The following is a 25,203-nucleotide window of genomic DNA, read 5'->3' on the forward strand; positions in this document are numbered from 1 at the left end:
GATCGGTTTAACCAATGGTTGCCTCTTGTAAACTATGCATATTACTGACAGCTGGGTATGGAAAAGGGCATTTTTGTCGTCATCAGCAAATATTTGCTATGGTTTCAAAGCTTTGCACTGCACTCTACTTTGTACAGTATCCTGTCTTTCAGTGCCCTCTCTAATTAACCACCTAAAAGGCTTAAATACACAGCTGGTTGACGCCAATAACTGGCCTTTTCAAAGAGTCCCATCGTCTTTTTTGGAGACACTTAGGTCAAATGGTCCTCAATTAGTGGCACCGTTGGTCAGTGTTGTGGATAATTTGTGGGTGAGACAGGAGCTAGAATGACAGTATTAAAAACACGTAATAATACAATGTAGGAAATACAACTGTTCTTTTACCTGACTTTTGTACGATTTTGAATAGTATTGGATTAAAATGTGCAGTTAATTTCAGTACCATTTTGTATTGTCTTCCTTTGGTTGTTTTCTTTTTTTCCCACGGGTTTGTGATAACTGCTCATATAATGCATCCACCAGTGCCAATCAATCAGTTACATGATTTGCTGCTTGTGAGTGTCCTGAAATCAGCATTTGAATGCAGATTGATAACTTGAGCCTAATTTATGCTCGGAATACGACTGTGTCGCTTTGCTGAAAATCTGGCGTGTGATGGAATACAAATTGAGCTTTAGATACAACTAGTTGTATCAACTTTTAATCACTTGAACCCTATATATTTACGTCATGTGACTGGGGTCCCCCAGGGCTCTATACTATGCCCCCTCCTTTTTTCCCTCTAGTCTACACCAAATCTATTCGCCGAAAATAGCTGATCTACAGGCTCACATTGATTGATTGATTGATTGAATACTTTATTAGTCAGAAATGTAAACGGCACGTGGTACAGCAAGACATTAAGGCTAAAAGGATAGTCCGATGTAATTAAATTAATCAACAGATCCCTATTCAATGGATCTGCTATTTACTCACAATGTGAAACGCTAGGGTTCATGTACTGTAGTTAACCTATAGATCACATAGCCATCTCCCTCTTTGTCTCTGATGGTGATGCTTATGTAGCATGTTGTTACTTTGACGAGAAGTGTGTGTGTGTGTGTGTGTGTGTGTGTGTGTGTGTGTGTGTGTGTGTGTGTGTGTGTGTGTGTGTGTGTGTGTGTGTGTGTGTGTGTGTGTGTGTGTGTGTGTGTGTGTGTGTGTGTGCGTGTGCGTGCGTGGGTATGTGTGCGGGGGGTTATAAAACCAAACCATATGTTTTGGAGCATGTTTTCTGTCAGGGACAGACACCACTTCCAAGTATTTCAAAAACTCTGTAAACAAACATACACCTGTCCTGTGGTTATAGCTATAATATGGTCAGCTATTTTGTCATGGCTTTCACCCCCTGTTTGTTTGGAAGGGAGAGTGAGGAACACCTACGTACAAGAAACCTTCGTCCACCTTGGAGATGAAGATCTGACCGCTGTCAGGACGAATGTTCAACTAATATCACCCCCACTCCCACTCCTCCTTCTCCACCTGCCCCTCCTCTGTGCATGATGTTAACCTCTTTTCTAATCTCTCTTCTTGTTCTTGTTCTTCCAACACTTCGTCTGCTGCTTCACTCTGCTCTCCGCCTGCCAAGCTATACGGACGCCTGCGGTCCGTACTAATTTGCACTGAAAGTCCTGTGGTTCACCTAAATGCTACCTGCATTCTGCTTTTAACACGCTGCTATGTTTGCTCGCCCTCCCGCTAACATTCTACGCCACGCCTGCATAACACAGAGATGAGTAACGGCGTAAAACTTGGCATGCTGACTTCATGTTGAAACGCACGTGTCGATTGATTGGGCGCGTGTTCTTTTTTTTAAATCACAAAATCAAGTGTGAATGAAAGGTGTAGGGTGGGTGATGGCAGTGGTTCTCAAACAGTTTTGTGCCAAGGACCCTCAAATTGATATAAATTTGGCCGCGGACCCCCATCTGAAAATATTTTGTGCCAGGGACCCCCAGAAGAGAAGATTTGTGTTAAAATATTAAAAATTATTCAACATTTTTCACAATACTTAAAAAGAAATGTCAAAAATAGCAGATCTACAAGCTTGTATATCTGCTATTTTAAATAGCCAGCATATAAATGGATGAAGTGGTTAAAATGATTGTGATGCTGTATTAACACATTTTCCTGAGGACCCCCTGGAACCCCCCAAAGGACCCCTGGGGGTCCCGGACCCCACTTTGAGAACCAATGATTTAAGCAGTCACACCTGGCCCGAGTTGACCACTGAAACCCCAGCATCTGTATTGTGGGGAAAGCTTTAGTAGAAAATAGCAGATCGACAAGCTCACAACGCTATTTTCTGCTAAAGCTTTCCTCACAATAACAGAAAACAGAAAATACACTAGTATAGAGCCCTGATGGACTCCGCTAAACCATATGGGGTTTAAGTGGTTAATTAGACTCTGAGCTGGTGTGACCACACCCCTTTTAGTGCATCAAGCTAATCCAGTGGTTCTCAAAGTTGGGGTCCGAGGACCCTCCGGGTTCCTTGATGGGGTTCCAACTGGACCGTTACAGGTCTGTAACTCTGAGAGTGTACACATGGAACCCAATGGACCCTTACGAGTCCTTTGGGTTTCATTTGTACTTGTTATGGAGGAGGTGCTTCAAATTAAAACATTTGGGGACCCACTGACGGTGCATACGGGATCAATCAGACACCCTCACACCCTACAGGGACATGCTGAATGATCTGCTGGCCTCTTTTACTCTTTAATGGTTTCTGTTCTTGACAGAAGTAAGCTATTGTTCTGTTAACCACTGAAGCCCTATTCTATACTTCATTGTACGATGGCGTTGTGCATAATTAGTTCTTGCTATTTTTGCTATTTTGTTTAAGTCATAATAATAATAATTATGTACCAAACCTTGAATTCACCAAGAATCAATATTTTAATCGTGAGACAATTTTGACTCGGGCCAGAAGGGCCAAAAGAAATATGGTCGTACTAGATGCACCTACAGTATACTGAATATTTTTGTTGCACAATTAGATCATTCATAAACACTGCACAACAATATATAATATATCAATATATTGTCACTGTCGGACAGAAACCTCTTATCTCCATATTGACACTTTGTGTGTTTTTTCATAAATTAATGCCCTGCTTTACTTGATCATACTACAGCGTCACACAAAAGCATCAAAAGTAGCAGATCCACAAGCTTGAAATGCGGCACGAAGCGAGCTTGTCGTTCTGCTGTTTTTGAATTAGAATCCTGAAAAGTAACACATTGACACATTTTCCACCCGACAAAGACAATATATAATATCGGACAGACAGAATCAGGGTGAGAGTGTCTTAAAGGGGTGTAAGTGATACGGTTTACAAAAAAAAGGATGAAGTTAAAGGTCTATATATATTTCCGATAGTAATCAGAGTGTTTGTTCAGTAAGGTGTCTCCCAGTCTCTCCAGCTCTTTAGTAAACAGAAAATACATTTTCAGGTTAGGATACCAATCTTATGCAATCAGGAGAGAACCAATTTGATTGTGTTTTAGTTCCGATTTAGTTAGTTCCATCACTTCCAATTTCACTTGTTGTCTCCGGACTCTCCACCAGGCCGAAAGGCATGGCCGAGGCTGTTTTGCACCCTGTCCGTCTGTCAATCCATCCGTCCGTACTGTATGTGTGTCCGTCCGTCCTTCTGTCTGTGAACAGCTAATATCCGGCACCGTTGGCTTGATCGCAGCGAAACTGTGCACACACACTCCCTGGATGCCAGAGCAGAACCTCTGCCCCACATTTTTCACATGGGCCTGTTATAGCGCCACCAGGAGGTCGATGTTAGCAAAACACAGTTTTTGACAGATTTCACGCAAATCGGTACACATGATGTCTATAGTCATGTGATCAAGACGGATCGGTTTGATTTTTCATATAAAACATCGGAAATGTTTCGATTAGTATTTTCTTTACATAAATCTTCTCTTCTGGGGGTCCCTGTGCAGAAAACATCTTCAGATGGCAGTCCGCAACACGAATACATTTGAGAACCACTGCTCTATAGCAATGATCACTATCAGAATGCAGAGCTATTTAACACTTATTTTAACAGGCTTTCAGGTGTACGTCATGAGAGCACGTCACAGTGTGTTAACACACCCATGTTTATGTACTATCACAGGGCTCCAACTGGCGCTCTAGCAGCGACTTTCTCAACAGGTCAGTAACCTTGTTCACACTCAACACACACACACACACACACACACACACACACACACACACACACACACACACACAGAAAGAGCTTATAGCGTGAGTCTTCAACTACTTAAACCTTTCTCATAGGTCAAATAGTGAAGGTCAAATAGCTTGTTGATCAATGTTCACCGAATGTTCACCGAACATTCATCCATTTTTGCCTAATATTGATTTTATTTTGCCCAATGTTCACCCATTTCGGCTTAATATTCATACACTTTTGCCTATTGTTCATCCATTTATGCCTAATGTTCATCCATTTTTTCCACGCGCACACACACACACACACACACACACACACACACACACACACGCACACAGATATAGAGCCTACAGTATGTGTTATTAAGTCCATAGGTCATCAGAAACTAGAGTAAGATATCTGGCTGGGTTGTTTGGTCTCATCTGTCTCATGAAGGGCGTGGTGGACAGGAGGTTTTGGAATCTGGGTGTGCTTGAGAAGAGGACAGGGACGGGGGGGGTGCTGCTTTTACGACCAGGGAAGATCATTATTAGACAGACACCCTGGCCTCAGACAAGCCAAGAGAACTACAAAACCATGCAGCCATCGTGTTCAAATAGCTTTTCATGCTGAAGGAATTTGATACTGATCTGAAATGAAACGATAGATGTGTCTGACTGTATACATATACACAGGCATCTTGAGAAGCAGTCCTTAACTCATTCAACCCGGGAACGCTGTGTCATTTTAGATTTGAGCTATAACCATCAGTGGTGTCCCCAGGAATTACATTTAGGGCAGGCGAGATTTTTTTTTTGCACCCCCACCATTACCCCCCAAAAAGAAATTTCAACTCAATCGAAAATTGAGCTCAGTTCAAAGCTTGTTGGATGTGTGACTTTGAGGACATTAAGCACAGCGAGCATGACGCATTTTCGGGTTATTTGGGTTTTCTAGGGGAGGCGAGATCTTAGTTGGCCTCTCCAGTGGGTACGCCACTGATAACCATTACTCTATACTTTGGCTATTAAAAAAATAGCAGATCTGCAAGCTCGTAGCGTGGCACAGAGTACCGTGCTACGAGCTTGTCGATCTGCAATTATTTAAAAATTTGTGCAAATCTTTGAATACATATATTTTTGGAAACAATTTTTGCACAAATAGATTTTTCAGTAATAGCCAAAGACATCTAAAATGACACAGATGTGTTCCCGGACTGAATGGGTTAAGTCAAGCGGGACACCTGAAACGCTGCAATACACCTGAAGACGGCTCAATTTTGTCCCTGGTGTCGGTATAGGACACTGACTTGTTGACAACGTCAACAAAGTTATTTGAAGCAGATGAACAAAGTTATGGATCAGGGTTTTGCAGAATCTTTAGTGATATGTCACTACTCTGAAACATATAAGGGGTGGAAAGTGGTTTAGGAAGTATATAGCATAAGGTTCCCGGTTTCAATCCCTGCCCCCTCCTGTCATCGCATCAAAGTATCTTTGAGCAAAGACACTGTACCACCACCACCACCTCACATGACCAGAGTCCAGCCATCTGTGTTTGTTGTGAATGGTTTGAATGTGAGAGAGGCGTGCATTGTAAAGCACTTTGAATGGCTTGGAAGATTACAAAGTCACGCTCTCTATGAATGCGGCCCATTTACCATCACGATTTCTCTCTCACTCATCCGATTCATAAATAGCACGACCACCCTACATCCATAATGCGATGATGACGTGCGTTACATCCATACATCCGTGGTGGTGGTGGTGGCCCCCTCCGGCTTCTATATGCTGTTGGAAAGTTTGGGCCTGGGGAGGAGTGACTCTCCACATTAACACTGTGATGGATGAGTAATCACCACGCGCAACACCCCTGCTCTCTCCCTCCACACTGTTCTATTCTTAGAAGACATAAGGCCTCACGCACGCGTAAAGACTGCTGCACGTCACAAGCCTGGCTGCTCAGCACACTTGGGACATATACTGTACATACACGTACCATTCCTTCAGTAAATCTTTATTATTTGCAGAGAAGGAAAAACACAGAGGCCAGCCGGGGGTGCACGAAGGAGATAAAAATGTCTTGCAAGTATATTGAAGGTGCTTCTAGGAGCAGCAGGAATGTGGACTTATACAGGAAGAGGATATCCGAGCACTCAACAAAAAGTGGAGGAGAGGATGTAAGGTTAAACAAAGTTTATTCTATAAAAAAAAGTCTTCTCCAGTTCTCGTCCCGATAAAGACTGTATCTGCTCGAAACATGTTGGCGTTTTTTATAGAATAAACTTTGTTTTAACCTCCAAATTTTGAGTGCTCGGATCTCCTCTAACTTTTAAAATGTTTAAAACGTACATCCAGCACGTACACCCTTCATAAGATTGTTGTTTACCAGTCGACATCAGATAAACTAGTATCGTGTTATCTACCAATAATGAAAGCCATGGTATCTGATTGACAGCTGGTTTATTCAGATGATGCTGGAAGAATAATGACATATCAGTCAACACAAATAAAACTAGAAAAGTGTGCTCCTCGGAGCGCAGATCTCCGCCAGGCCATGCCTTGTTGCAGATATAACGTGGACAGACACATGCAAAGATCTTATGAGGGTGAGATTATGAACCTGTCATCATAACACACCCTCTCTCTCTGTATCACTCTATGCATGTGGACAGCCCATTTATCCTGACTGCGCATCGATTGGTTCGACGCCCAACACCAACAGGTGTTTCGTCACACCCAGCTCAGAGCCTAATTAGTTTGACTCAGGCCAGGTGTGACTGCTTCGATCAGCCGTCACCCACCCTAGGCTACAGATGTCAAGTTCTGTTCTACGACGATTCTGTCTTCTAGAGAAAAAGCCACATTCTGTGCCAGAGGCAGAACAGACTATCTACAAAGGTGTCACCCGCAAATGTGATCAATATCTTCTCAACAAACTAGCACTTTAAAGGAAGAGGCAAAAATGTCAAGATTTATAGCTGTGGGAGAGAAAGAAAACCTGTAGGAATCAACAGGCAGGAAAAACAAGCCCCAGACAAGTTCTTGCCCCTGAAATTGCAGGGCGACGCCTTCTGCCATCAGTTGACGTAAATCTGAAGTATTTTCAGCACCGCATGGGGGATAGCATGTCTGTCGTCTGACTCGACCATGCCGCGCTGTGGCTGGTTGCCAGATATATTTATCAGATCCACTGACACACACACACACACAGACAAAAAAACGCCAGCCCACAGACTTGCCCGCAGGATCTATTTTGCGAGGGGCCAAATCAAAGTGAGCCCCACTTGGAACATAGATAAAGATAATGAGTGGTTATGAATAAGCTCGGGGAAGCGCTAAGTATGTGTTGGGAGATTTTCTTCCAGCCATTTTTTGTCAGAACCAAAAGTATGATGGTTAGCTTAAAGCTTCAAGGACACACATGAGGGGGGGTAATGTCTAATTTATGCTCCGTTGTGTGGCGGTGTCACGCTCCGAACATAGCAGACCTACAAGCTCACAAAGTGTCGCCATTGCAACGTACTGTGAGCTTGTAGGTCTGCTATTTTCAGTGTGCGACGCCGTCGTACGACAACTTGTATAAATCGGGCAAAAGAAATAAATAGGTAACTGATCTGTGTTTACTGTAAATACTGTGAGGAACAATAATAACCTCTTATTGGCATTGTCACTGGTGGTCTGATGCAGAGCAGACCAAACGCCTGTTGTACATATTGTTCTTACTTTTTCTTTTTTCTTTTTTTTACAGATATAGTCAGCCAAATATACGATCCTGGTCCTTCTCTCAAGCGGTAAGAACGTTTTGTTTGGTCAGATCCTAAACGATATGAGTCCTAGTGTGTGTGCGTGTGTGCGTCCGCGTGCGTGTGTGTGTGCATGCGTGCGTGCACGTGTGTGTGTGAGAGCGACACACACACAGAAGTGAGTCAGGAGACAAATGTTCAAGAGATATGTAAATGCTGTAACGGATCTATTACTAACAAGTCCCGTGTCTAAAGGTTTTGTTTGGTGGTCAAGCAGATAAGCATTTTTATTATCATTACATGGCAAGAATATTCCTACAAACATGTGTTGTGATTGAGATGTTTTCACCACAGAGTGCAGACAGAGTAACTTCTCTACCCTTGACCTCTGACCAGGAGACAATGCAATCCCAAAATCGAATTACGCACACACACACACACACACACACACACACACACACACACACACACACACACACACACACACACACACACACAGACATTCCTCCATAGGGGTCAGATGGACAGTCAGTCAGTATAATGACACAACAGTTGTATGGTCTTTCACAACGCATCCTCACTCGTCAAACGGGTGACTTCCGTCCCAAGAAGTCAAACGTTTGACTGGAAGGGGGGGGGGGGGCAAATACGGCACATGTTCACTAGGGGGGATATGAGTTACGATTCTCGAGCAGGGCTAACTCGAACAGGGCTGAGTCGGCTCAAGCTCTGCATTTTTTCGGCGGACTTCCGCATTCCGCACTTCCACATTCCTGGAGAGCGAAAGGAGAGTGCGGAAGTTCCCCGGGACGGCACCGTTGGGTCACATTTGGGGATATGCATTTTGGGGAGTGAGAGTGTATCGTCTTTGATGGTCTTGTTATTGTGACAAACAAGAAAACCTTGAACCTTCTGTCAACATTTGATGGACAGATGGATGGATGAGTGGATGGATGGATGGGTGGGTGGATGGGTGGGTGGGTGGATGGATGGGTGGGTGGATGGATGGGTGGGTGGGTGGGTGGACTGAGCACCTGCAGTAAATATGTGTCATCACTGCTTACGTACTTCTGCAGCTCCGTAGCTCAACAGAGCTCCATAGCTCTGTTGTAGCAACCACCATACACCCAGCACTCAAAGACGTACAGTCCCTCAGAAGCCGTACAGTATATATTTATCGTCGCTGTCGGGCAGAAACCTTCTATCTCCATATTCTAACTTTTTGTGTATTTTTTTCGTAAATGAACGCCCTACTTAATCATACTACATAACAGCATCACTCAAAAGTAGCTGATCCACAAGCTTGTTTCCACCTTTTGAATTTGAATCCTGAAAAGTAACGGTTTCGAACATATGAGGTTTCCACCAGACAGAGACGATATATACAGTACAGTATATACAGTATGTAGTCATGCTTTATTATAGCAGGACCTCAACTGGCTGGGGTGGTGCCCAGCAGTGTCCAGGCAGCGCCAGCAGGGCAACCAGGCAATTACCCCAAACAGGATCTTACTGTGGGCAGGGGGCCAGTGCCAATCTCCCTTTAGACCCAGTAGAGTGAGCAGGGTAAAACCCGATACCTTCTCCACCCCCTCCTTTACACAGCGTGAGACTGCCCCAATGAAGAATGACCACTCTGTGACAACTCCCCCCCCTCACACACACACACATACACACACACACACACACACACACACACACATGCATGCATTCTCTCTCTCTCTCTCACATATTCTCACACACTCACATGGCAGTACAAGTCTCGGGGGGATATTAGCTAAGTGCCGTGACAATTCCCAGCATGGATGGTGATGGGGGGATTTGAGCCCCTCAGCGCCGTGACCAATCCGCACTCCCGTGAACCCATCAGGCCTTTTGACATCACTCCCCCCCCCCCTCTACAACTGTCCCCTTTTCATGTACCCAAAACACCCCTCTGAAATATTTTTTTTTATGATCACGGACAGACAGTGATTTTTTTTTTTATCACAGACATACTACAATAATGTCTACATTTCACATGCTAACGATGCTAATGGATCAGGTTTGTAGGAATTTTGAGGGAGTGGCGAGGGAGAGGTTACTCAAGAGAGTAGGGATGTCCGATTTTATCGGCCTCCCGATATTATCGGCCGATATTAGCATAAAAATTGATATCGGGAAAATATCGGTATCGGTTTTTTAAAAAAAAAAAAAATTTTTTTTTTTTTTTTTTTTTTTTTGCTTTATAAATAAGTTACAGGAGTTTTTACTGTATATGGTGTGTGTGATATGAAATTTGAGCTTACCCTAATCACAATAATCCCCGCATATATCGGTATCGGTTGATATCGGTATCGGTAATTAAGAGTTGGACAATATCGGTATATCGGTTATCGGTAAAAAAGCCAATATCGGACAACCCTACAAGAGAGTGAGGAAATCAGAGGGGACATAATAACGGAAGCTGTTGTGTGTGTGCGTGCGTGAGTGCAGCTAAATGACAGGGAGAAGGTGCTAGTCATAATCAGTAATCACTGAAGACAGCGTTTTTGTGTTTGTGTGAAAACAGTGAAAGAGGGACCGCCTGTTAAAGAGTGTAAAAACTATAGCAGTGCAGAAGTCAGGAATGTGGTGTACTGGCTGGTTGAACCACGGGTTCCAACCTTAGACGGGCTGACAGGCAAAGCCGACCACCGGCACCACATCCGATCCGCCTGCAGAGATGGATCTCCTTCCATCCACAAACAGGGCATGGCTGTGCCAATGTTATGGCTATACACACCCGACTGGCTCCCCACAGAGAATGAAGGGTGCTGATGGGCTGCTACACACTCTTTACCCAAAAGCAGAGATTCTCAACCTCTTATTATTTCAAAGACCCCCAGTTTGATATGCATTATTATTAGGACACAGACCCCCACTTGATACTGTTGTGATACGTCAACAAAGGGTACATTTAGTGCAGGGGTCTTCAACGTTTTCAGCCCAAGGAGGACCCCCTAGCTGAGAGAGAGATGAAGCAGGGACCCCCTCTATATCGTATAAAATTGTGTTTCAGATTCAACATTTTTTGTTTATGTGGTCTGCTCTTTTTTACCTCTTACGCCTCAATCTCGATCTGCAAGCTCACAGAGGCGTTGTGAGCTTGTAGATCGGATATTTTTGGCTAAAGTTCTCCCCAGAAAATGGATGCCAGGGTTCAGGTGGTTAAGGTAAAATAAAAAATCCTATCACTCAAAGATTTGGCGGCCCCCCTGTAGTAACTCTGAGGACCCCCTAGGGGTCCCGGACCCCCTGTCGAAGACCCTTGATTTAGTGTCTACGTGCAGGAGGACGGAATTACTCAGGATGAGGAATATAACGTTTCTCTTCGTTTACTGTCAGGATAACAAGTAATAGTACACACTTTGTAAACGCTCTAGCTCCGGTGCAGAGGAACGTAGGTCCACACCAAAGCCAGTGAGCGTCACAGTAACAGCCGGAACAACTACATCTCCAGCCAGAGACATGTACCGCCCCCACACATACATGTAATTCTGGTAGCAAGGGGAGATTATGTCACAAATATCAGAGAATCACTTACAGTATGCTGTAACAATAACTATATCAGCATGACTGACAGCTAAATAATGAAATCATATGAGGCATAGGAAGAACATTGCACCAGCATTACAATAGGCCTACAATTATTTCTCTCTTACCCAATCTACACTGTAAAATCCTGGTAACTATTAAACATTTAGATGGGAACCCCCTGGAACTCCCTAAAGGACCCCTGGGGGTCCCCAGACCCCACATTGAGAACCACTGCCCCCAGAGGAACCACTCTGGAATCTGAAATGAGAAATAAATATAACCTCCATAAAGTTAAATTGACCTAATGGCAGCCATACTGACATGAAATTGTAGGACAAACTACAGGACTCTTATCAATGATAGTAATTAAGGTTAAAGGAGAATTCCGTTCATTTTAAGTGTTATGTTTGATGTGCGTCAAATCACTTACCAACGTAGAAATGAAAATCGCGTGACTCCACAGATCCCCCTATCGACCCCCACCGTTGGCATGATAGTAGGATGCTGGATAGCCCAAATTCGCCTATTTTAACAAATGCAAAGTCTGTTTTTTTGCTTCTAGTACTCATTGTTGAGTCCCATGATAATGTAACAGGCGCTAAAACTCCGAGAAGCTAACGGCTAATAACAGAACGAGCTAATGCTGGGGCTGCTTATCTCTCTGCATGGCAGCCCCAGGTTGCCAGGTCGGGAGAGAAACCGGCAACCAGCATTAGCTCGTTCTGTTATTAGCCGTTAGCTTCTCGGAGTTTTAGCGCCTGTTACATTATCATGGGACTCAACAATGGGTACTAGAAGCAAAAAAACAGACTTTGCATTTGTTAAAATAGGCGAATTTGGGCTATCCAGCATCCTACTATCATGCCAACGGTGGGGGTCGATAGGGGGATCTGTGGAGTCACGCGATTTTCATTTCTACGTTGGTAAGTGATTTGACGCACATCAAACATAACACTTAAAATGAACGGAATTCTCCTTTAAGGTTGCATTCCATTCAGGTCAAACAGTCAGTCAGGGTTCTGCTGGATGTTGAACTGGAAAGACTGCTGCCTGCATTTAATGGAGTAGCTTATCATTGGTAACACCTGTGTCTACATATGTCATGTCAATATGGCTGCTATGGAAAAAGGTATGTAAGTTTTTCTGTTTCAATATGTATTAGACAAAAAAGGTAGAGGACACGCCACATCACATAACAATACAAGATAAGTCTTTCTAACGTCCAAGTCGTTTCACTTGTCTAAAGTGTCGATGCCAATTAAGCCAACAATCAAATCCTCTTGAGTTTGACAGGCAGCAAGCTGCTGTTACACATTGAATAGTATAGGTGGCCCCCTAGTGGGTATATGTGACCATTGCAACTTCAGACTAAACTACAGTAACTTTAAATGTCAATACAAAATGCAATAGAATAAATGATGTTCTTGGACGTGGGGGTGTAAGGAAATGGACGATCGAATACATTTATTTATTATTCGAATAATCAGCCAGAGCTGCCCATGAAGGACCTCAGACCATGAAACACCATAGCCCTGAAAACATGACTGTCATTGGATGAACTTAAACCAGTTTTTTGCACTTTCTCCATTTACATTATGTACATCTACATAAATGTTCAGATTTCAAACATAAAGTGTTTACTCTATGGCCACAAATGTTCCAATTATGTCCGGGTTCTCAGAAGTAACCGAATGTTCCGTATTGTTCAATAAAAATCATTTTAATCCGATTGGTGGCCATTTTCTCCGTTTTTTCCCCCCCCATACTTTCAACTACGTGGCCCTATCGGTTGGTAGGTGTATTGCACTCTGATACATTATAACTCTATGAGAAAATGGCCACTGATCGAATTAAAATGCTTTTTATTGAACAATACGGAAGATATGGGTACTTCTGAGGACCCGTACATGATTATAACACCCGTGGTCATGGGGTAAGCACTTTATATTTGAAATCTGAACGTTTATGTAGATGTACGGGCCAAAAGGGGAGAAAGTGCAAACGCCAGGTTGAAGTTAATCCATGACGGGCATGACAGATTACCGTCGTGTGATCGATGGCTACTAGAAACACGACAGCTGCAGCAGAAGAAATGTCCTGATTGGGCTTCATTGCTCCTCAGAGTGGAGATGTTCGTCGAGGTTCTGTCAGATCTCCGGCAGAACATTAGAGGCCAACTACTGTTGTTAAGATCGTGGTGGCAGGTAGGCCTGTCGTAGATTCATTCACCCGTTACTGATACATTATTATTATGGAAGAATTTGCTTTAAGGTCTATTAATTATACATTTTAGTGTTATTTATCAAACCACCCCAATCCCAATGCGAGCCAAACACCAAACATAATTATAGCCAAACTGTGAATTTCTTCCCCTATGTCAAGGTTAAAAACAACTGTATCTTGTCTGGTTTTATATTGATCCAACAAGAGCTGAGTTCTCCACTGACTGAATCTCTCCACTGATGTTTTTGTTTACATTTTGTTTACATAGTATCACTAATTGACAGTGAAATATTCTAGGTTGCACATCAGACATAATCATAGCATAACATAACACTTTATGAAGCAGCAAGACACTGTTAAAGCAGCAAGACATCATATGAAAGAGAGAAAATGTCCTTCAAAGTGTGTGTGTGTGTGTGTGTGTGTGTGTGTGTGTGTGTGTGTGTGTGTGTGTGTGAGACCAAATGTCCCTATTCTATAGTAGAATTTGAGAAATAGACATACATTGTGAGGAAAATGTCCTGTTCCTCACAAGCAGGGTTGTTTTGTGGTTAAAACAGATTTGTGGAGTTAAAGCTTACAATTAGGAAAAGATTCAGTTTGGTGTTAGGTTTTATTTAGTTGATCTACAAGCTCACATTGCAACATGCTGCAACGCATTGTGAGCTTGCACATCTGATATTTTAGGTGACACCATGACAACTTTTTTTTAACTCAGACTTTGGGGTTAGCGTCAATAAACTGTAAAAAAAAAAAAATAAAAAAAAGTATTTATAAATTCCCTCAATGTTAACCACTTAAACCCCAGCATCCGTATTGTGGGGAAAGCTTTCGCAGAAAATAGCAGATCGACAGGCTCACGTGTTGCAGCACAATAACAGCAAACAGAAAAGACACTAGTATAAAGCCCTGAGGGACTCCGGTCAACCATATAGGGTTTAAGTGGCTAATGTCCACACAAGTAGACCAATAGAAAATAACGTTTGACACATTGTGACACCATTGTGACATGGTGGCACAGTAGCCTACTATTTCACATGTCATTAGCAGAGAGCTTGTACTCTTTGTTCACAAGCAGCAATACATGCTTTCTAACACCCACTTACTCCATCACCCCCTGCTGTGTTGTGGTATGGTGTCCAGTCCACCACCCAGTCAACACAGTAACTCTGGAACAGTCACCGGTTGACAGCCCGGAAACCATAATGCTGCTGTGGTTGAGTAATTCTTAGAATGAGAGAGAGAGAGAGAGAGAGAGAGCTGTGTGTAGATAATAGTAGCTGTTGTCACTGGTTTGTAGAATTATTTGAGCCGTGATGAGATTATTCCACTGACTGAAGCACTGTGGAACTATTATTGTCTTGAGAGAAAACAGGTATGGATAAACAAGCTACTTCCTTTTGTTCATGGGTTCTTGTGTGGGTTGTATAAGATTTAAATGGTGGTGGATGACTGAACATGAACAGCTGGAGGAGGGCTTGAACTGGCTCACATAACCCCTGTGGTTATGCGGGTTCACCACCTGCGAGCTACTGCCCATGACTCTCAGACAGGGCTCTGGTTGTTAAAGCGTTCACTTTGGGCTGACAAGGTTCAATCTGAGATATCGTTGCTGACAGAAACCTCTTATCTCCGTATTCAAAAAAATCAAAAATAGCAGATCTGCAAGCTCGAAACGTGGCACGTAGCTTGTAGATCTGCTATTTTTTAATTTGAACAGTTTTGGACATATGAGGTTTCCACCCGACAGAGACGATATATAGGATCTTGGTGAGATGGATAGTCTGGAATTTTGTTGTTCTGGGGTGCAATTATCGATTATTTTCGTGGGTGATTATTCCATCGATTACTTTTTCGATAAATCAAATTATCTTGAAGCGTTGTTTTTTGAATATTTGTTTATTTTTTTATAATCTAAACTAAATCGATTAGTCTGATCAGCCATTTAAGCCCTATTTTATACTTTGTCGTACAACACTGTCATGCACTAAGACTAAAAATATCCGGCAACTTGATATTTTTATAAAAATGTATGATTTGTTAGAATTGGATACATCGATTAGTTTGTTTAACTCTTGAGTAAATGGTGATCAAAATGTTTCATGTGAATGCAGTTACGCAGGAGTGTTTTATGACAGGATTGTTGACTGCGGTTAATGGTTTGATATTTTGTTAAGCGTGTCTGATACTATCGTATGGTTTTGTGTCTTTAGAAATCAGGAACTTGGATAATGCAGGGAGGGGAAGTTGGTATTTCTCAATGTCACTGACGTCACACCATCATTTAGAAACAATTAAAAGCTTAGTTTCATGTTTCATTTTTAAAAATAAAATAAATACATATTTGTGTTGAAGTCATAATACATTGGCACAAGTTTCAGAAAAATATTGTACTTTCTCTGGTTGCCAAATATCTTTAGATAGATATCTTTAGAGCTAAAAAGCATTATTTTACACTTTGGCTATTCAAAAATAGCAGATATACAAGCCTACGAGCTTGTAGATCTGCTATTTTTGAAAAATCGTGAAAATGTGTGCAAATCTTTGACTATATATATATTCTTTTAAAGCAAACATTAACTCAAATCTTTGCTTCTGAGGGTCCCTGGAACAAAATATTTTAGATGGGGGTCAGCGACCAAATACATATCATTTTTGGGGGTCCTTGACATGAAAAAGTTTGAAAACCACTGATATAGAAACATACGTTTTTCAGAAAAACGTCAGGATTTAGAAGACATTTTGCAGAATCGGAACCTCAGGCCTCAATGGGTTAAAACAAAACTGCTGACAGCAGCCTTTAGGCACGGGACTTGTGAGTAATAGATCCATCACAGGGATCAACATTTATCTCCTGAACACACATATATACACTATCATCATCATTCCTTTGTAGGAGCCAGTCTGTTTGGATGCCGTTTCTTCTTTCGTTCTCTCAAAGCATGTGTGTGATGTTGTTGAAATTTGACATTGTTGGGAATTGTTTTGGATAAAGTTGTGCTATGAAGTGGAAAAGAACAGTGATGTCACAGTCCTCACTACGCAAATGTGACATCACTTCCCTCCCAGCATGCTGGGTGCAGAACGTTTCGGGGTTAATGCCGGCGTGTGGCTGGGCCCCGTAGCATCATCATCATCACCACCAACTTGTTCATTTATGGATGTATTATATCTTCTAACAGGCTGCATTCCCCATATCTCTGTCCTCCTCCATGGCCGCAGATGATTACAATCCGGTAAGACAACCTTTTTTATTCATTACGGGGGAGTTGAAATTGGACACTTTGATAGGGGCAGAACTTTATTTAGTTAGCTACCAAATGAAACACTGTCACAAATCCTCCTCCTCCTGTTTATAATTAGTAACTTCTGCTTCTGCTATTTTATGGTGAACATGTATTGTAACAAGAGGGCTGTAAAACACCACTAGTGCGCTAACTGGCTAGTGTCTAATTTGGTTTCACAAAATATTGTAAGTACACATAGGGCAAAAAAGAGAGACATTGAGGGTAGGGAGAACGAAAAAATAGAGAGATACTGAAGGAAGCACTGAAAGTGAAGTGGTTGATGAGGTTGTGTGTGTGTGTGTGGGTATGCGTGTAAGTGCACAGAAAGAGAGAGAGAGCGCAGAGCAGAGAGAATGCATGTGACACTTGCTGTGAGAAACAGGATGTTCCACATCGAGTATTCGGCTGTGGTGTGAGATGAGCCGTTTGTCTTCTGCTGTCTCCTGTATCTACTCTGACACCCTTGTTTCTTGTTCTTCTCAAAGGTGTCACTGAGGCAAAAGTCTAAGAAGAAGAGTCGAGGAGGTAAGTTGTTACCGCCGTCGTGACTCGGGTCATGCCATTTAGCTGTCTGTGTCTCTCTGTGTGCCCTCGACTGTAATTTGTACCCACTGTTGGGCGTGTGTGAAGTGACATGGTAATTGGTGTGCATTGCATCTGGCAGAGAGGTCGGTCTTTACTAGAGAATGCACAGTTAACTGGTCACTTATATTTCTGGTTTATGTGATGTCTCTGTGCACTGCCATGTATGTAGTGTTCACATGTATAAGTATCAGGAGTCTGTGATTTTTGCCACTGACCTTGGTGGAGGTCTGTTTTTGAGGTCTATTTTTGTTGTGTGAAAGAGGTAGGGCTGAACTTCTGGTCTGGTCAGTAGGCATCATTTTCCCTCTCAGAAGTTCCTGTATTTCAGGGTGTTAAATGGTGCATTTTATATAGCGCTTTTATCCAAAGCGCTTTACATTGATCGTGTTGTTGTTGGTGTTGTTGTTTTATAGTTCTTGTGTACATTTGAAAATGACAGTTGAAAATGTAATTCAACGATGGCATTATAATTTTCCACATACCGTATACTGTATGTGTTATATGAATTAATACTCCAATTAAAATGCAATAAGGCCATTTGCATTTTCACATATTCGTATGGGCGTTCTATGACCATATTCAAATTTGTATGGAAACACTATTTGACATTTCATTTTCAAAGTCGTACCCCGCTATACAGTGGAGAATATTCCAATGTTAATTCAAATTTGATTGAAAAACAACGTCACCTCATTTACAATTTATACAAGCAACATTTAAGTGAAAATTTAAATGAATATGGAAATCGTCTAACCAAATGAAAATGCCATTTGCAATAGTCAGTCAGTCAAGTCAATCAGGTTTTATTGTCACAACACAAATACAAGGTGAAAGTGAGATGAAGGTGAAATTCTTATTTCTTATAAAATGAACAACGCAAAACTAACAAACTAAAATGACCTAAAATGGCATGTAAAATCATCTAATATATATTTTTTTCATCCTACCCTTGTCAGATTCTATAAGTCGAGGCTTTTCCTCATACCTTAAAAACTCAAACTAAATAAAAACTAAACTGAAACTAGTCCATTTCTAAAACTAAAATGACTTATGCACTTGTAAAACAAAAAACGAAACTAAACCAAATGGAAAATGCCATTTGCAATAGTCAGTCAGTCAGTCAATCAGGGTTTATTGTCACAACACAAATACAAGGTGAAAGTGAGATGAAGGTGAAATTCTTATTTATGCAGGCTTTCACTGTTTATTATAGTCAAGGTCTATGGCATTTACATACGGATACGGACGGAGCCTTCTGTCTGTTACTGTGAGTGCATTTTCTCTGTGTTTGTGCACATTCTCTGAAAGCTTACAGCTATGCACAAAACGGAGCAGTTGGCCACCATCAGATATCGTTAGGGTAGCCCCAGGAAAGTTGAAGCAAGACAATGACAAAGACTTTTTAAAGGAGAGGTGTAATTAATTAATTATTTCTTATCAGTAAACCTTTGACTCTGAAGTGCCCTCTTGTGGATGTATTGCTTAACACGCCCATGCCAACGTAAAGGACGCATGGGAGCATGTGAGGAAAATGCAATATATCAGTCCTCTCATTGAGGCGGGTGATAAATGTGAATTCCACGACTAGGATGGTTTACCAGGCTAACATAACCCATGCTGCAAGGCCTCTGCAGCCTCTCAGAGTAGCAGCTCTACAGACTTAACCATCACGCAATCTAAACTCATGTGCTCGTATTTCATTCATGTGAAAAAAAGTCTTGATGAGAGCAAACATTTATGGCTGTAAATAATGGTTAATGCTTTTCTTGAGAGGAACCTCCCCATCTGACGAACGTGTCAGCAGTCTGATTCACTAATTTCACTAATGCAACGAAACAGTTTCAGTGTTAGGGCAGTTACGTAGTAGTTGCAAGTTTCACATCCTACGCAAATCAAGGCTAAAAATAACACATACTCGTACGACACCTACTGCATATGTGGAAACTTATCATGCTATTGTGGAATTACAAGTTTCCAAGTTTACATTATTAATAGTGCCCGGCCTATCCATACTTGTTTTTTTTCTTTGTTTTGTTCTACTTTTGTAGTCAGTTTTTGCTCTAGCCAACATAGTTTACAGGAAACTGAGGGCAGAGAGAGTTAATGATTTGCAACACGGGTCTTCAGCCGATGTTGCAATGATGCGGTCCATGCACAAACTGTTCACCTTGCAGTGTGCATCTTGGTTGTTTTATTTTTATTGTTTTATACATTGGTCACCGTCCTTAATGGTCAGTGCATTCTCTTTGGATTGTGTTCTCTTAGTCTGTATTCTGGGCTGTTAGTATAAGGAATATTTACATGTGTTTTATGTCACTTAACCCATTAAAACCGGGAAAGAATCTGTGTCATTTTAGATTTTTGCGTTAAAATAGCAAATGTTCAAGCTCGCAGCGTGCACTGCGAGCTTGCACAGCTGCTATTTTGTTAACATTTTTCAAAAAGTGAGAACTACTGATTTTGAAGGCATTTGTAGAATGGGCCTCAGGTCTTTTTCTAACAACATTTCTTCTAACAACCAACATTCTACATTGACCTCAGGCAAATCCCTTATCATCTGTCTACATTGTTCAGTATGAGGCTGTTTACTCATGTGTGCGTTTGTGTGTGTGTGTGTGTCCAGGCAATGTAACGATGAGCAGAAGGAGGGTCTCAGTGAAAGAGCTGGGCCACCCGGACCACCAGGGCTGGCTGTACAGGAAGAAAGAGGGCAAAGGCTTCCTGGGCATCAAATGGAAGAAGTACTGGTTTGTCCTGAAGAAGCAGTCTCTCTACTGGTACACCAACCACATGGTCAGTTCCCTTTGACTCGGTCCGCTTAACATTCGGTACATAGACGGAAAGGTCAAATTTGTATAGTGTTAGCATCGCAAGAGGCTGAGCTTTGTCAGATGTTGGGCAGAATTTCTGACCCCATTGGTTAAATGTGATGAAATGTTTATTTAAAAAAAAATGAATAGCAGTGGTGGAAAAAGTACTGAAATGTTTTACTTAAGTAAAAGTATCAATACTGCAAGTTCGGAATTCAACATTTACTTGAGTAAAGTACACAGGTATTGGTATCAAAATTAAAGTACCAAAAGTAAAAATACTAAAATGTTTGAAAATAGCAGATCTACAAGCTCACAACGCGTCGCGATGCGACGCGTTGTGAGCTTGTAGATCGGCTATTTTTAAATAGCCTAGGTATAAAATAGGGGCTTACTTTACACCACTGTTTAATAGTGTATGTCATTGCTTGATCATTCTACAGCGTCACACAAAAAGCATCCAAAGTAGCAGATCCACAACGCGCCTTGTTTCGAGCTTGCGGATCTGCTATTTTTGCTATTTTTGAACTTGAATCTCGAAAAGTAATAGTTTTGGTCTTGAGGTTTCCACCCGACAGAAACCTAATATTCTTTTATTTCAGTTAATTTCTATATACTCACAACATTTCCAAACAAGGCAAAAACCACTGTATGATTCAATTCTGTGCACAGTATTTCATATAACGAAAGAGCTGATGCGGGTGAGGTGTGAAGTCTACTCAATGAGTCATACATGTCATTACCACAGCTTCTAGATATGTGCGTGTCAAGTGTAGGGAACTTGCCCTGTCAATTTCCTGCATTTCCTGGATCTGTTGGCGTCACTAATGGCCTGTCACTTTGTGATACAAGCGCAACTAATGTGATTTACTGGTACGATGACGTGAAGATGATGACCCAGACCTGCTGCATGTTAACCAGGGTTATTATAGTTAACTAAGACTAAAACTAAAAGTGGAAAAAATAAGTGATTGTCTTTGATTTAAACAAGTGTTAAATAGCTCTATACTCTGATAGTACTTGCTACAGAGTGTCTGTTCAGTAACAGGAGTCTCCAGACCATTTCGCTCCAGCTCTTTATTAAACAGCAAATGCATTTTCAGGTCGGGATACCAATTTCATCCAATCAGGATAGAGAACTCTGACAGGATACAGATTAAACAAGTGAAATTGGAAGTGATGACATGAAATGAGCAGACAAAATTGGAACAGGGACACTATAAAAATGAAGCTAATCTCAGCCAATCTCCTGATTGGCTGAAAGTTTGCCACTTGAAATACACCTGAAAATGTATTTTCTGTTTATTAAAGAGCTGGAGAGATGGGGAGACTCCGGTTACTAAACAAACACTCTATAGCAATCGAAAATGTACTATCAGAATATAGAGCTAAACTTTTAAAATGATCATTTACCCTACCTTTAACTGAAACTAAAATAAAAACTGAACTGGAAAGAAATAATAAATAAAAACTAAAATGAACAACGCAAAACTAACAAACTAAAATGACCTAAAATGGCATGTAAAATCATCTAATATCACACTTTTTTTTCATCCTACCCTTTTCAGATTCTATAAGTCGAGGCTTTTCCTCATACCTTAAAAACTCAAACTAATTAAAAACTAAACTGAAACTAGTCCATTTCTAAAACTAAAACTACCTGCACTTGTAAAACAAAAAACGAAACTAAACCAAATGGAAAGCGATGATCTGTAATTGTACTGCAATCTAAATGATGGTCCGCAAGATTTAGAAGGTGTTCTTTAGAGCTGACAGTTGTTCAATCTGTGTATTTCAGTCGGAAAAAGCCGAGGGCTTCATCAACCTCACGGACTTCATGATCGACCGGGCCATCGAGTGCAAAAAGAAATAGTAAGCTCCCTTTCTCACTGGGTTCAAGGTTGTGCATTATTGTTGCATCTCGTGTACAGGTACATAAGAGTAAAACTTAGTTTTGTTCGGCTGCCTTCAGACAATGCAGCAGCATAGGTAATAATAATAATAATGAGCACTATTCTCAAGTTGTGAATTATCCGTCATTACATAAATAGCCACTTGTTTGAATTAGAAATAAATCATTGTCATTTTGAACTGCAGACACAGTGACAGGAAAGATTTGCTCAGACATTTGTAACTTCCTGTGAACATGACATGTTCATTAAACCTCTCCAACTGTCACCTGTGGTCTCTACTCTTGATTTAACCACATGAACCTTAGCGTGCTTATGCTGGGGGCGAACGTGGAGTGAAAATAGCAGATCAGCAAGCTCGCAACGCGTCGTGAGCTTGTTATTTTTGGCAAACATATTTTGATTTGTTGAGGGTACCAAGGGAGTGGACCTGCTATAGAGCCCTGGGGGACCCTGGGCAAATAAGAATATAGGGATTAAGTGGTTTTAACCAGCATTTGCCATGTCCGCTTATTATAAGCGACTTTGGGCTTGTTTTTCTGTGAAGTTGCTTGTAAATATTGGTGGCTGTGTTTTTTTGGCTTGGTAGTTGCTTATTCGGGCTTGCTTCCTGATGTTGTGTAAACCAGTGGTTCTCAAACATTTTCATGTTGTCAATGACCCCCAAATTAATATGTAGTTGTCCATGGACCCCCATCTGAAAACAATTTGTGCTTGGGAATTTGTGCTCTCTCGCAAGATCTGGCAACGCTGGTTTTAACCCTTTGTCTGTCCTCCTCTGCAGTGCGATCAAAGCCTGCCACCCACAAGTCATGATGTTCTACTTTGCAGCAGAGAGCCACGAGGACATGAATGTGTAAGTCACATGACTCCAACGCTGGGGGTTCTGAAGTTAAAAGCATGATAGAAAACGAGCAAAAATAATTAACCATCGCTCACTCATAAGTCATAATTCTGTGATGATGCATGAATGATGAATTAATTGAATGTTTCCGTTTTGGTTGTAGTTGGTTGAATAAGCTTGGACTGGCCTCCATCCAGTATGAGTCTTCAGACAGGAACGCTGTTGCTGGTAAGTACTGTTACGTATAGGTCTGCAGCTATCACTTATTTTCTTAGCGATATATCCTATCGATTATGTTTTACATTTTATCAGATAATCATAAAGTGTGTTTTTTGTAAAAAAAAAATAAAAAAAAATTATAGATGTTTTTAATAATCAATTAAACATTTTTTTATTTAATGCTTCACCATACATCTGTGTTGCACAAAAATAGCAAAAATCGGCAATTAGAAAAATAAATAATCAAATAGATTAGGTCCGTTAAAGGCTCCAAGGTTGACACAAAATAAACCAAATGAAGGAATATCTAAATTATATATAAATGCAGTATGAAGCATGGAAGTCAGTGCTGTCAGTTGTATAAGGTGACAAAGTTGCTCAACTTTTAGAGGCGACTGTAGCTTAGTGAGTAGAGAGGCCTTCTGGTAATCAGAAGGTCACCGTCACCGGTTTCCCTCCCGGAACCCCCAGTGTCTACATGTCCCTGAGCAAGGCACTTAACCCCTAACAGCCCCCCTCTGTGTCGTCACGACCATTTGAGTAGCCATCAGCTGGGATGAAACTGAAACCAAACAGAAAGTTCCTTTGAGGAGAAGCAGAGAGAGATTAGGCTAAATGAGGAACAGACACATTTAAGCCCACAACACTGATGTTGACAATAATGTTGTAATGTCGACAAATCTTCTCTTACGTGGGTCCCTGTCACGAAATCCTTTTGAATAGGGATCCACAGCCAAATACATCTTAATCTTAAATTAGCTACAGTCCTTTCCAGGGATTTTTCAGTTCTGTGTGCGTGCGTGCAACAGACAGACAGACAGACAGACAGACAGGAGTGAGTCAGGAGACAAAGGTTCAGTTCTGCTTGATTGATGTCATATTGTGTGTGTGTGTGTGTGTGTGTGTGTGTGTGTGTGTGTGTGTGTGTGTGTGTGTGTGTGTGTGTGTGTGTGTGTGTGTGTGTGTGTGTGTGTGTGTGTGTGTGTGTGTGTGTGTGTGTGTGTTCAGAGTGTTACAGTGAAGCCAGTGACCATGAGGATGGTGAGACCACCGACGCGCCCCCACCATACTGTGAACAGACCATACTGGGCGTGGCTGCGTTAGCTGACAGTGGCCACCAGGTCAGTAGGGGGCGCTGAACCAAACCTTTAAGCACACCATTTTTTAAAGTTGTGAGATTTTTATTTAGCTTTATGTGTATATGTCCTCTTTGTCTCAGGAGGACACTCTCCCTCCGCCGTACACGTCCCCGCTGCCCAGCGAAGCCAACGGCTCGCTGTCCTCGCCCGTCAGTACGATGACGTCACAGAGCTCCGCCTCCTCGCTCGCCAAGCACCGGCAGTCCTGGTTGGACCTGGTGTCTCAGGCGGCTCCGGCCGCCGGCGGCGGTGGGGAAACGACGGTGGTGTGTGTGTCGGCGCAGGTTCACACACACCAGCATCATCATCAGCAGCAGCAGCCCCCGCAGGAGGAAGAGGACGAGACCCAGGCGCTGTTACAGGAGAGCCCCCCCGCTACCCAGGACCCCTCCTCCTCCTCCTCCTCAGAGCCCCCCAAGGCCAGGGAACAGCCCCCCGCCGCCGAGGGACAGACGCACGTGGAGGGTTCAGACACCAATGAGGGTAAGGCCGCTTAGTTTCTCATAGCGCGGCACTCAGTGACCGCACTATGAGCTTGTATATCTGCTATTTTTGAATAGCCAAAGTATAAAATAGTGGTTATAGTTATATTTTATAAATCTAAAATGACACAGATGCTTTCCCGGATTGAATGGATTAATACGATCGGCCGAGTATGTTGAGTCAATT

The 25,203-nt window shown here is 42.0% G+C and overlaps 1 protein-coding gene across 1 annotated transcript in view; it reads left to right on the plus strand.

Moving 5' to 3' along the window:
• LOC311036403 (connector enhancer of kinase suppressor of ras 3-like) overlaps positions 1-25,203 on the plus strand; it is a 96,304-nt gene that overhangs the window by 66,478 nt on the left and 4,623 nt on the right. Inside the window, exons 14-23 of the mRNA XM_084045083.1 lie at positions 4,176-4,213; positions 7,965-8,007; positions 16,923-16,976; positions 17,513-17,552; positions 20,236-20,405; positions 22,221-22,294; positions 23,117-23,188; positions 23,340-23,404; positions 24,404-24,516; positions 24,615-25,017. Coding sequence (XP_083901209.1) covers positions 4,176-4,213; positions 7,965-8,007; positions 16,923-16,976; positions 17,513-17,552; positions 20,236-20,405; positions 22,221-22,294; positions 23,117-23,188; positions 23,340-23,404; positions 24,404-24,516; positions 24,615-25,017 — 1,072 coding nt within the window. The remainder of the gene's footprint in view (positions 1-4,175; positions 4,214-7,964; positions 8,008-16,922; positions 16,977-17,512; positions 17,553-20,235; positions 20,406-22,220; positions 22,295-23,116; positions 23,189-23,339; positions 23,405-24,403; positions 24,517-24,614; positions 25,018-25,203) is intronic.

Source organism: Gymnoscopelus microlampas, assembly GCF_963454915.1.
Source record: "Gymnoscopelus microlampas genome assembly, chromosome: 20".
Lineage (NCBI taxonomy): Eukaryota > Metazoa > Chordata > Actinopteri > Myctophiformes > Myctophidae > Gymnoscopelus > Gymnoscopelus microlampas.